Consider the following 12,535-nt stretch of genomic DNA (forward strand, 5'->3'; position numbering starts at 1 on the left):
CATATTTGAATTTTGAAATATGATAAGGGTTATGTGGCATGGTTTCATGGTAATTATAAGGTTTTATTAAGGTTAAAATGATCTTTTCCCAATTAAATGAATTTAATATTCATTTAAGCTTAAATAAAGGGTAAATTAACATGAAATTACTTAGAATTTTCATGTAATCTTCCCCATTTTTCAGCTCCAAGTCGTGAACCCCATCCTAAGATAAGAGAAAATTTCATTTTGATTTTTTAGTAATTTCCTTTGAATTTTGGATCAAGACGTGAAATAGAAAATTATTCTATTCAAAAAACGCTATAATTTGGTACCATTTATGCATGCTAATCTTACTTGTGTTCAAAGACCCAAAATCCTAGGGTTTATGTTTATATTATGGTTTATGAAATTGATGGATTGCTTCTACATCTGTTGCTAATCTCTATCCAGTTAGTTTGACTTCTGGGTATTGGCAAACTAGAGATTCAACAAATTAGAAGAAGATATATATTAGTAATTTAGTATGGTGAAATTGAAATTTAATGTCAATAATTTAATTTGGCATAATTCCATCCTTTTATAAAGTTAATAAGGTGACATCGTACGTCGTTAAAGTGATGACATGATTTCCTTTTTACTATTATTCACTTATATAATTAGAATCACGTGAACACATAATCAAATTCGAGTAATGTTAAATTTACACGTCAATAGAATAATTAAGATTATCTAAAGAAAACTATGTAACTAATAGTGTTATCGATTTAAATCTATTAACAAGCATTCATGTAATCAAAATTAGAGATTTTATATGAAATTTTAGTTTAGTATAGGGACTAAATAATAATAAGACTAATTGTTAATGTATGAACTGTTTGGTATTTTTCTATCGCAATAGCATTCTCAATGGTAAACTATGAATATGAAAAGATCATACTAATTTTGTTTCATACAATGTTTTGGTATTTACTAAACACCACATATGTTAGTCTCACAATTCTATGATACATGGATTTTAAGAATAATTTATTTTTTAACGAGCCAAGCGACCTCGGTAGTAAATGAATTATTGTTGTTCCTTGAGGTCTTCGGGTTCAAGCAGCAAGAATGTCAGGGGTGTAAATGTTTAATGTTAAATGGTTGAGAGTTTAGGTGCCAATTTAAAAAGAGGATCCTAGTTTGAGGACGTATGATGCATGCATTTAACTCTTTCTTTTGTATATATAAATGATTACAAGTCAAAACAATAATTCCTGTTTTAAGATAAAACAGAAACACTAATTTTTAGAGCCAATTAAACTACCTTTAGTTATAACCACTAAATGTTATTTGGCAAACAAAAATAACAAATCAATGACTAAAGAAAGACAATGACAACTCAAAACCATGTGACACCATTGGTTTGTTAGCTGATAAAACGGTATATTTAGTTGGAAAAGATGAATGTCATACATATATAAATAGCTCTATGCATCAACATTCAAGTATTGCAAATAAAATAAATAAATAAATAGTTTGGTATCCTTATTTCCTCCAAGTAAGGATCCAATGGAGTTTCATGTTATAATCTTTACTAGTTATCTTCTGCTTGCGCATGCAGTTGGAGTTAATGGTTTCCCGATGGATGATTTGATAAGTAAATTACCGGGTCAACCCGATGTTCATTGCAGACAATTTTCTGGGTATATTGATGTGGATGATGGTGGTTTCGGTCCAAGTCTTTTTATTACTTTGTTGAAGCTGAAAAAGATCCCATGAATCAACCCCTCACTATTTGGTTGACCGGAGGTTAGTTTTCTTTTGTGTATTTGTACGTATATGATTACTTTATCTCTTAACGTTTCATTTTTATCAAAACGATCCCTACTGAATGGAAACCGTTAGTTTACTTACGGCACATGGCATTTTCATGTGTGATCAATTGATGATGTGATATGTTCCGTGTCATCATTTTGGGCAACATGACACATGCTTCGTTATCATTTGGAGGTGACATAACACATGTCATGTCAGCACTATGGGTGACATGCCACATGCCACATAATCATTTTGAGTGACGTAACACGTGTCACGTCATCAATTGATCACAAGTGAAAATGTTACGTCAGCAATATGTATTGACCGTTAGTCAACAAACTGTTTTCATCCGACATGATCTGTTTTGACAAAAAAATAAAACATTACGATAAAACGATCTGAATAAAGAACAAAATAACCATTCATGGTACTGTAATTATGCCATTATCCCAATATTAAAAGAATCACACCGCTTCATACACATAGTTAATCATATGTCAAATTGTACATTTTCCGGGATGAGATCACATTATTACTTTATATGTTCGAACATATTTAATGCATCCCACAAGTATAATTTAGTATTAAGATATAAAGTATTTTATGTAATAATTTCAGGACCCGGGTGCTCTTCGGTTGGAGATGGGTTTTCTAGTGTTGGTCCTTTTGTTACAACAAAAATGCTCGTGCCCTCGAGAAGAATCTGTTCTCTTGGAACAAAGGTTGTCTAATCTAGTTTTATTTTCTTACCCTTTTTTATACTGATTTGTGCATATAAATATATCCTTTATCTCTCTTATTTTATTCATATTCGTGTATATAAATATAGAGAGAGAAAAAAGAGATTAAAATGACATGATGCATGTAGTTTTAATCGAATGTATCGTATGATGCTCATTATATGATTTTGTTGCAGTGTCAAATCTGTTGTTCATCGACTCTCCTATTGGATGTGGATGGTCATATTCAAATACGAGTAGCGATTATAATAACGGAGATGACAGTACTAGTAAGATCCTAATATATATTCCTCGTGATTTTTTGATTTAAATATTCATATATTATGAGAATTTCCATTGGTTTGTATATTACAGCAAAAATATTGGTTAGCTTCATGCAAAAATGGTACGGAAAATACCCAGAATTCAAGTCGAGAGATGTGTTTCTAGCTGGATCAAGCTATGCAGGACATTTCGTACCTAATCTTGCTAATGCTTTACTTGATCACAACAAGCAATCCAAGGACTTCAAATTCAATGTCAAAGGATTGGCTGTAAGTACAATTCATAGTTGCTCGGCAAGATGATTTTATTATAAAACGAATAATTCTTATTTAGATTGTATGCTTATTTAGATTGTATGCCTCGTTAAAAACCTTCCCGTTCTGAACAGTTGGGGAACCCTTTGCTTCGTAAAAAGCTAGACGCATTAGCAATGTACGATTACTTTCACTCGATAGGGCTGGTAAACAATACAGTGTACGAGCAAGCCAAGAAGGAATGCAAGACCCTTGACGAAAACAATTACTCTTCTAAATTCGAAACCAATTGGACTAAACCTTGCAACGATCTTATTGAGAATGCCCCTTTCATCGCTTTCAATTCTTCCGATCGAGGTTATGTCATTTCGAAACGCTTCGATGTCCAACGCGATCCCTGCGACATGAAAAAATTGAATGATTTGAGCCTAGGCAAAGAGGTTTCCTTTTATTTCCTTTTTCTCCCCCGATATTTTTCTTTTATCAACGATATCATTGCGATAAATCTTCGATTTTCGTCCAGCTTACCAAGGTTAGTCATGAGGCAGACATGTGTGCTGCCCCAAGGGCGCAGTTCTATTTTAATCTTCCGGAAGTTCAGAAAGCTTTCCACGGGAACCGAACCAGCTTGTCATATTCATGGAAGGGTTGTTACTCGTAAGTTCGTCTCTAGAGTCTGGGTGACTTACCCAAAATTAATTTTTAAAAAAATAAACTTTTCATCGTATCTCGTTTTAATCGATGTAGGGATAAATTTAAGTTCAACGAGAATGATAAGAACCGTGACATGCTTCCCGCCTTAAAAAGGCTTCTCCAACAATCGGTTCACATTACAATATTCAGGTCGACATTTATTCATCTTCTTTTTCTTTATGTTCAATAAAAATAGTAATCAAATGACATTTTTTTCTTTATTTTTTTGTTCGATCTTATTTGCATTTGATTGTAATGCTACAGCGGAGATGTAGACGCTCTGGTGCCTGCAGTGGGAACCTTACAACATTTGTACAAATTGGCCGAGGACTTAAACATCAAATCTACAAAAGAAGAAACCTGGAGTTATGAAAACAAGGTTAGTATTTTTATGCATTTAACGTGTTATTTGTTTTATAATTACAATTATTTGTTTTATAATTACAATATTGAGCAGGATGGAGGGAGGAAGTATTCATTTGGAGACTTATTGACGTTCTTCATAGTGAAAGGAGGTGATCATCATGTTACATTTTCTCAACCATCCCAAGCTCTTTATATCTTCACTAATTTTACGATCAATCGGATTCACAACGACAAGCAGTGAAACCCGAAGAGCACTGGGGACCAATCCTTCCTGTCTACTGTAATATGTATATGAGCAAGAGATAACAAAAGATACATGAAACTTTGTAAACTATTAATATTTTGCGATGCAATAAATCCTTCTATTTTTATTAAGTTTGTGTCTAACAATCCAATAATTATTCGAAACATTACTTCACTCACCAAATTTTAGCCGCGATAAATGTTATTAAACGATTTTGATATAACAAAGGGCTAAATGTAATTAAACGATTTTGATATAATAAAGGGCTAAATGTAATTAAACGATTTTGAAATTTGTAACCAACAAACATCTCCTAGAGTAGTCATCAATAAATGTGACAATGAACTTTGCTCCTCTTAGGGATGTAACTGGTGCTTGCCTCTAGAATTTGATGTGTTGAATTTTAACCGATGTTGTTTAATTGTTATACAATGCTCACATAAAGAAAGTGATACATTTGTTAAGCCTGGAGTTAGCTTTTGTTCCACAAGGACTTTCATTACTTGTTCTAACATGTGTCCATGTTTCTGATGCCATAACATTGTAGAATTTGAATTGCATGGGGGTAATTGAGGCTTCTGCTTCTAGAAAAAGTCTCTCCCTTCAACATGTATAAATTTGTTATCTTTTCGCCTTTCATCACCACAAGCGCTCCATGGAACACCTTCATTGTCCCTCTATGTGTTTCGATCTTGCTTTCATTATTATCCAATAATTTGTAGGATAATAAAATTTTCTTCAAGCCTTTCACGTGTCGTACATCTCAAACAACTTTAATCGTTCCATCATACATCTTCAATTTGATGGTTCTAACCCCAACCATTTCCAAGGCATGATCATTGTAATTGTACATAGATCCTCGTGAGATAGGCTTATAATGATGGAACCATTCTCTTATTGATGTCATTTGATATGTTGCTCTTGAATCAATAAGCCATATATCTGCAAATCTCTTTCTACTTTCCATGGTGGTTGATGCTTCACAACATAGAGCATCCCCATAATCTAAGAGTTTGCGATATTGCCTTGTGGGTTGGAGTTTTTAGCTAAACTCCAACAATTCTTCTTCAAGTGATCATTCTTTCTACAGTTGAGAACTTTAAATCCTTCTTACTTCTCGATTTTGATCTACCACGGTTATGACTGTGAAAACGGACGTTTTGATGTCAAAATAAATTCATCCTTTTCAATTAATAAATAAAGGAAATACGTAGTAAAAAGAAGTAAATATCGATCCTCAGGGACTTAGAAAATTCCAAATTTCTGTTTGAATTGCTTATATCAGGAAATAAGTAGTAAAAAGGGGGTTTTAGTAAAAATGTTTAAAAAAATAAAAAGCGATTTAAAGAAAAATAAAGAATAAAATTTGAAGGTTGAAAATGAATATGGTAAAACAGCCTCAAGCCTTGCTTTGACTCAATTTCCTTCGGATCATCGAATTAAATTTTCCCTTCGGGATTCACGTCGATTACTTTGTCTACAAGGGCAATCCTCGTGACTCTTCTTTGTATACCAAATACTTGAGGCATTCTTTGATTCCAGCTTCGGAAATTGATCTGATCAACATCAATTATCGTAGATCAATAACAGTTTAAGTTCGTGAAGACTGACTCGGATTGCTGTTTCAATAAATACTAATTCCGATCTCAATTCCCTCTTGGCAAGGCAATCTAGCCAAGTGTGTTCCCAGGAAGTCGAATGTGCTTTCAATAAGTCGATCCTTGCTCGCACACATTTAATAGCAACAACATCTTGACCAAAGTCAATCTTTGATTTTGAAAATTGTTTTGATTTTGAAAATTGTTTTGATTTTGAAAATAAACTCAGAGATTGAGAGAGATATTCCGAAGTTATTCAAGTGTTTTTCAATTCTCATGTTGGAATTTACTCATCGCTTCAGCTCTCGGCTTATGAGAAAATTATCTAAACATGAAAAAAGTCATACTTAGCATATTTAAAAACAAATCTTAAAATAAAAGAAAAATGAAAACTTGAAAAATAAAAGAGAACTTTTATAAAACTATAATGGAGACGAAGGATAAATTATGAGTTGTGTGTTTAGGCTTGCTCCAAGAGGGTATTTATAGCATCTAAAAACCTAGAGATAAGCATAGAAATTAAAATAAAAATAATCCTAAAGATAATTTCAAATGTTTTCTAAATTCAAACTTTAAAATTTAAAAACAAGTATCCTAATATTTATGCCCATCCATCTTCCAGAAGGCGCTGCCTATATCTTCTAAAAAACTATTGTTGACTAGACCTTCGAGAAATTTCCACGTGATCAGATCGTGTCATGCCCAGAGTCATTCCTATGTCTCAAGCCGTGACCAAATAATAAAAACTGCAAAATGCACTCGTTTTACTATTAAATCAGGAAAGTAAGACTCTGCACGAAAATAAGCATAACACAACCAAATTAGCAGCAATAAATTCATAAGATCGAAGAATTAACGAGCAAATAATATCAATTTAGAACACTCAAATTCCCCCTCACTTATTTCATGCTTGTCCTCAAGTATGATACAATCAAATACCTTTCTTTGACAAGTCTCGCATTCAATGAGGTAAGGTAGAGACCACAATAATTATCCAAGTCAAGACACCAATCAATTGAATAACACCAATTGGAGCAACTTAAATACAATTATAACATCCATTAATTCATCAATCTCAATGACCATAATTCAACACCTTACCAAGATTCACTCAATGTGTTTGGGGTATAGAAACGCTCAATGTCAAAACCGACACGATATTACCATAGGCCTGCAAATAAATCAAATCTCCACTACTAATAAGAACAAAATGCATAAATCAAAGGGTCCTTTATTGGTTGTAACGGGGCTTAGGTAAAGGTGGGAATAAGGCTAAATATATGGGAAAAAAATTCAAGACGAGGAACTACAAATAATAAGTAATGCTCTATCAATCGACCGAGTACAACAAGATAAAAGACACAATACCATCAAACAACACATTTCCTTTCGAATTGAATTTGATTTTTCCACACTTGTTTTGTTGCTTTGTTTTTCCATTTTTTTCTCATGTCTCTTTCTGTTTTTTTTTTCGAACTATTTTTTCTCGAAAAAAATGAAATAATAACCTTTTTTAATTTTTTTTCTCTCTTTTGCACATCACACAAAAAAATTCCCTTGTTCATGGAGCATACATCAGATAAACTGTTCACTTGTCCTGAAAAAGGTAGAAAAGAGGGGAAAAATAACAAGGCTTGGTTTATAAATGTGGTAAATACAAAGAATGGAAATAGACTCAAGAGAGGTTAACTATGGGAAAATGCATGGGTAGGCAATTTTAGTGGGGAAAATGAAGTGGTTAATCCTAAAGTGCCCAAATCATTTTTAAGCATCATGTTCATGTGTAATCTCGACAATATTTAAAATGCAGGTTCTAGAATACCAATGTCAAATTCGACACACTCAATCTAACAAAATGAGAGCAAAATGATATGCTTGTAAAGGCTCAAATCTCACCAAATTGTTTTCATGCATTAAGCTAAGCACATTTCAACAAACAAAATCATGGAATATCACAAGAAATCTAACTTGATCACAATTCATGCTATTTGCTATCAAGAATATCTAACCTAAACAAGTATGTGTTCCCAAACAATCATGGCATTTCAAAAATATTCAACAAGACAAAGGAATTCAATGAAATTTTTCGCAAATCCAATCAACACATACTAGAATCAAAACATAGAGATAAGCAAAGGGAAATTCATCTTAGACTCTATTCCCCCCTCATTTAAAGTGTTTTCCCCAAAATGTAAAATTAAAGTACAAGAAAAGGAATAGAGTACTCCCCGGATTTATTGTCGACCACGGCCACAGTGGGAGGTGTTGGGATGAAAAAGTGGGTTGTCCGGGTTGATACCGTGAACTAGAAGTATGGTCAGGTGGTCGGTGGAAAACTGACATTTAAATATTCTATAAAACCATAAATGAAATGGTACATTAGTAACGGCTGAATGAAAATAGGATCAAAATTTACCTTCAGGGTATTGTTCAATGCCGCCAAATACATGAAACACAATGGGAAATCCAATAGGCGTGGTTGAGAGGAAGAGGTGGCCACGGTTGGTATGGAATGGAAGGACAGTGATGGAAAGTGTGGCAGAGATGGACGAGGAACAATGCTCGGTCTTGGGCGGAGAGAGGCGGTGGGTGTGAAGGCCGAATGATATGGTGCGGGTGCAAAGTTGGGTGCGTGGCCTAGAGCTCATGTCGGGCGAGGAGTAAGTTGTAGTGGCTGTGGCTCAGATTCACTGGGCACTTCAACAAAAGTTATAGTGTTGAGCGGCGATGCCCAACGAGGACGGTTGGTGGCGCGGCCTCATGGTGTTGTTGGTTCCTAGTGCAAACTGTTACAAGTAGCAGCAGACGGGTAAAAGTATATTGGATCGAATGGAATGACGCGGTAAGGACAGTAAGTGCGAGCGTGGCGGAGGAAAGAGGCGATGGACTATTTTTTGGGATGAGAAATTGGGTTGGTAAAGAAAATAGGCAGGAAAGGCGTTGGTTTGTTTTCTTTTTTAGGTTAAAAAGCACGTGGGTGGTTTAATTTAAGTGAAATTGGATTAAAATTGAAAAAGATAAGGAGAGATAAGATAGGTGGGGCTCGCGGTCAAAGAAAAATAAGAAAGGGAATAGATATGGTGAAAGGGCTACAGTAGATACATGCTTTAAAATGGGGGCAGAAAGTGATATGTGTTTTGCTAACATGTGCTGACCTGCTAGTAGAGATGCTAATGTGCGCCGTGTAATGAAATAATGCACATAGTGTTGGAACATGTTGTTCCACTAATCTGCGCGAAAGGTGCTGTTATTTAGGGATTGAATTCTGTCACTGTTCGAATATAAATTTGCAAATCTACCTCGTTTAAGCTCGATAGAAAACATTTGGTCCCTAAAAATAAAAGAAATAATTAAATTAGATTTGCTTAAACGAAATAAAATAAAATAAAAATGTAACGAAATTAAAAACAATGGGTTGCCTCCCACGAAGTGCTTTTGTTTAACATCGTTAGCTCGACGACCTGATTCAGACTACAGGTTCTAAGAGAAATACTTCATCCACTTCATATGTTTTTTCCAAAGAACAGTCACCAAAGACGGAGGAAGAACGTGCACACATGGTAAAGGTGCCGTATGCCTCAGCAATTAGAAGTTTGATGTATGCCATGGTATGTACCAGACCAGATATTGCTCATGCAGTGGGAGCTGTTAGCAGGTATATGAATAATCCAGGCAAGGTACATTGGGAAGCAGTCAAATTGATCCTCAGATATATGCGGGGTACCACAAACAAAGCACTTTGTTTCAAAGGTGGAGATACGATATTGATAGCTATGTAGATGCTAACTTAGTCGAAAATATTGACATCAGAAGGAGCACTACAGAGTATATCTATACTCTAGGAGGAACTGCAGTGAGTTGGGTTTCTCAACTACAGAAGATAGTTGCTCTCTCCACAACTGAAGCAGAATATGTCGCTGTTACGGAAGCTAGGAAGGAGATGGTTTGGCTCCAAAGTTTCTTGGAAGAGTTAGGCAAGAAACAAGAAAACAATGTCTTGTATTGCGACAGTCAAAGTGCTATCTATTTAGCAAAGAATCCGACTTTTCATTCCAGGACGAAGCACATACAATTGAGATATCATTTTATCCAATCTCTTCTGGAAGATGGGATTTTGAAACTTGAAAAGATTAGTGGAGCTCAAAATCCGGCAGACATGTTGACAAAGACGGTGACTACGGACAAACTGAAGTTGTGTTCAGCTTCAGTTGGCATGCTAAAATAACAAGACCAGAAATACTGCTGCATTGATCAAGGTGTGAAGACAGATTAAAATCAGTCTTCAAGTGGGAGATTGTTAAAAGTTAGTTCAAAGTTTGGCAACCAACTTTGAAAAATGTTTTTCAAAGTTTGGTAAATGTTTCTTTGAAAAATGTTTTTCAAAGTTTGGTAAAGTTTGATAGATGTTTGTTGAAAATAGGAATGGGTAAATTCACTTTAGTCATTGCACTTTAGGGTATTTTCAAAGATTAGTCCCTAAGTTTCAACTATAAATACCCTAGCTCATTTAGCTTCAAAATCATCCCAAATCCCAAAAATCATTTCTTTCTCCCAATACTAGAGAGATTTCTTGTGAGTAGTGAGTGTTTTGTAAACACCTGTAAATTTTCTCTCTTAGTAAAAGATATGCAGCAGTCCGGAGACGTAAGCACAATTGGCTGAACTCCGTTATCAATTTCGGGTATTATTTTTCCGCTTTTATTTCGCATTCTCACTAATCTGGTTATAGAGAAATTACTTGTACTCGGTATATTTCCCAACACGATATTTTTCTTTTATCAATGATATCATTGCGATAAATCTTCGATTTTCGTCCAGCTTACCAAGGTTAGTCATGGGGCAGACATGTGCTGCCCCAAGGGCACAATTCTATTTTAATCTTCCGGAAGTTCAGAAAGCTTTCCACGGGAACCGAACCAGCTTGTCATATTCATGGAAGGGTTGTTACTCGTAAGTTCGTCTCTAGAGTCTGGGTGACTTACCCAAAATTAATTTTTTAAAAAATAAACTTTTCATCGTATCTCGTTTTAATCGATGTAGGGATAAATTTAAGTTCAACGAGAATGATAAGAACCGTGACATGCTTCCCGCCTTAAAAAGGCTTCTCCAACAATCGGTTCACATTACAATATTCAGGTCGACATTTATTCATCTTCTTTTTCTTTATGTTCAATAAAAATTGTATGCCGTTCTAATGACATTTTTTTTGTTCGATCTTATTTGCATTTGATTGTAATGCTACAGCGGAGATGTAGACGCTCTGGTGCCTGCAGTGGGAACCTTACAACATTTGTACAAATTGGCCGAGGACTTAAACATCAAATCTACAAAAGAAGAAACCTGGAGTTATGAAAACAAGGTTAGCTTTTTTATGCATTTAACGTGTTATTTGTTTTATAATTACAATTATTTGTTTTATAATTACAATATTGAGCAGGATGGAGGGAGGAAGTATTCATTTGGAGACTTATTGACGTTCTTCATAGTGAAAGGAGGTGATCATCATGTTACATTTTCTCAACCATCCCAAGCTCTTTATATCTTCACTAATTTTACGATCAATCGGATTCACAACGACAAGCAGTGAAACCCGAAGAGCACTGGGGACCAATCCTTCCTGTCTACTGTAATATGTATATGAGCAAGAGATAACAAAAGATACATGAAACTTTGTAAACTATTAATATTTTGCGATGCAATAAATCCTTCTATTTTTATTTAGTTTGTGTCTAACAATCCAATAATTATTCGAAACATTACTTCACTCACCAAATTTTAGCCGCGATATCATGTTCTTATGGGCTCAGAACTTAAATGAGATATTAAAAACGCCGTATTCGAATCTCCCAGCATCAGCCATTTTACTCTAGACATCTTCTTGTGCCCTCAACATTTCCCACAACTCTCTTCTATATAAAATAAGATCCTTTTGACCCTGATCATCCAAGCATTGCCCGCTTCCTCGCTAGAATGAATTTTATCTTCCAGCAGAGCCACCTTAGATGTGAAATTCCCGCATGACTTATGATTCCACTCTTTCAAAGCTCTTTTCAGTCTCCTCAACTTGATCTCAAGGACTGATTTATTCCCCGAACCACTCTTCAATACATCGTTAATCAAATTCTTGCAATCGTCCGATCTAAGCCATCCATACATGAACTTATATAGTCTAGGACCCCAAACAAGATCACATGTTGACAGATCGAATACGGCTCTTCTCAAACCAATTTGTTCGAAGGAACTGGATCCAAAAATCCATTTATTTTCAATCGAAAATCTATCCAATCCTCTTCTCAAACCAATCACTTATATGTTTAAACCATTTCTTGTCAATCGAAAATCTATCCAATCCTCTTTTCAAACTAATAGGATATCTTTTATGTCATAACCCACTTTTAGTGCCAGTTACTTGTACATATACCATCAACATGTTTAAAGTCAAAAATATAATTTCGGTGCATCAATGCACCGTTTGCTGCAGAGGGTAAAATTAAAGATTTCCTGCTGATTTTGGTTGAAAATTGGCAAGGGAAACATTACTCATTTAGTCCTTACACTTTAGGCTATTTACAAGATTAATCCCTAAGCTTCAACTAT

General features: G+C 34.8%; 1 protein-coding gene and 1 pseudogene across 1 annotated transcript; both read left to right on the top strand.

Annotated features, from left to right (window-relative positions):
- Positions 1–1,492: 1,492 nt before the first annotated feature.
- LOC120154687 lies at positions 1,493–4,471 on the top strand (annotated as a pseudogene).
- Positions 4,472–10,587: 6,116 nt separating this feature from the next.
- LOC120154688 (serine carboxypeptidase-like 42) lies at positions 10,588–11,657 on the top strand. The gene is made up of 5 exons (XM_039166352.1): positions 10,588–10,619; positions 10,757–10,888; positions 10,979–11,074; positions 11,183–11,297; positions 11,376–11,657. The coding sequence occupies exons 2-5, from the start codon at positions 10,773–10,775 to the stop codon at positions 11,523–11,525; spliced, it is 477 nt and encodes a 158-aa protein (XP_039022283.1). The 5' UTR covers positions 10,588–10,619; positions 10,757–10,772; the 3' UTR covers positions 11,526–11,657.
- Positions 11,658–12,535: the final 878 nt, after the last annotated feature.

Source organism: Hibiscus syriacus, unplaced genomic scaffold (genome assembly GCF_006381635.1).
Source record: "Hibiscus syriacus cultivar Baekdansim isolate YM2019G1 unplaced genomic scaffold, ASM638163v2 tig00111146_pilon, whole genome shotgun sequence".
In the NCBI taxonomy this organism is placed as follows: Eukaryota; Viridiplantae; Streptophyta; class Magnoliopsida; order Malvales; family Malvaceae; genus Hibiscus; species Hibiscus syriacus.

Bases quoted from the DNA above. Each gene is read 5' to 3' on its own strand.
- LOC120154688 (XM_039166352.1), top strand. From the start codon at position 10,773: ATGGGGCAGACATGTGCTGCCCCAAGGGCACAATTCTATTTTAATCTT. The intron at 10,889-10,978 runs GTAAGTTCGTCT...TAATCGATGTAG, and splicing joins TCATGGAAGGGTTGTTACTC to GGATAAATTTAAGTTCAACG. The intron at 11,075-11,182 runs GTCGACATTTAT...GTAATGCTACAG, and splicing joins GTTCACATTACAATATTCAG to CGGAGATGTAGACGCTCTGG.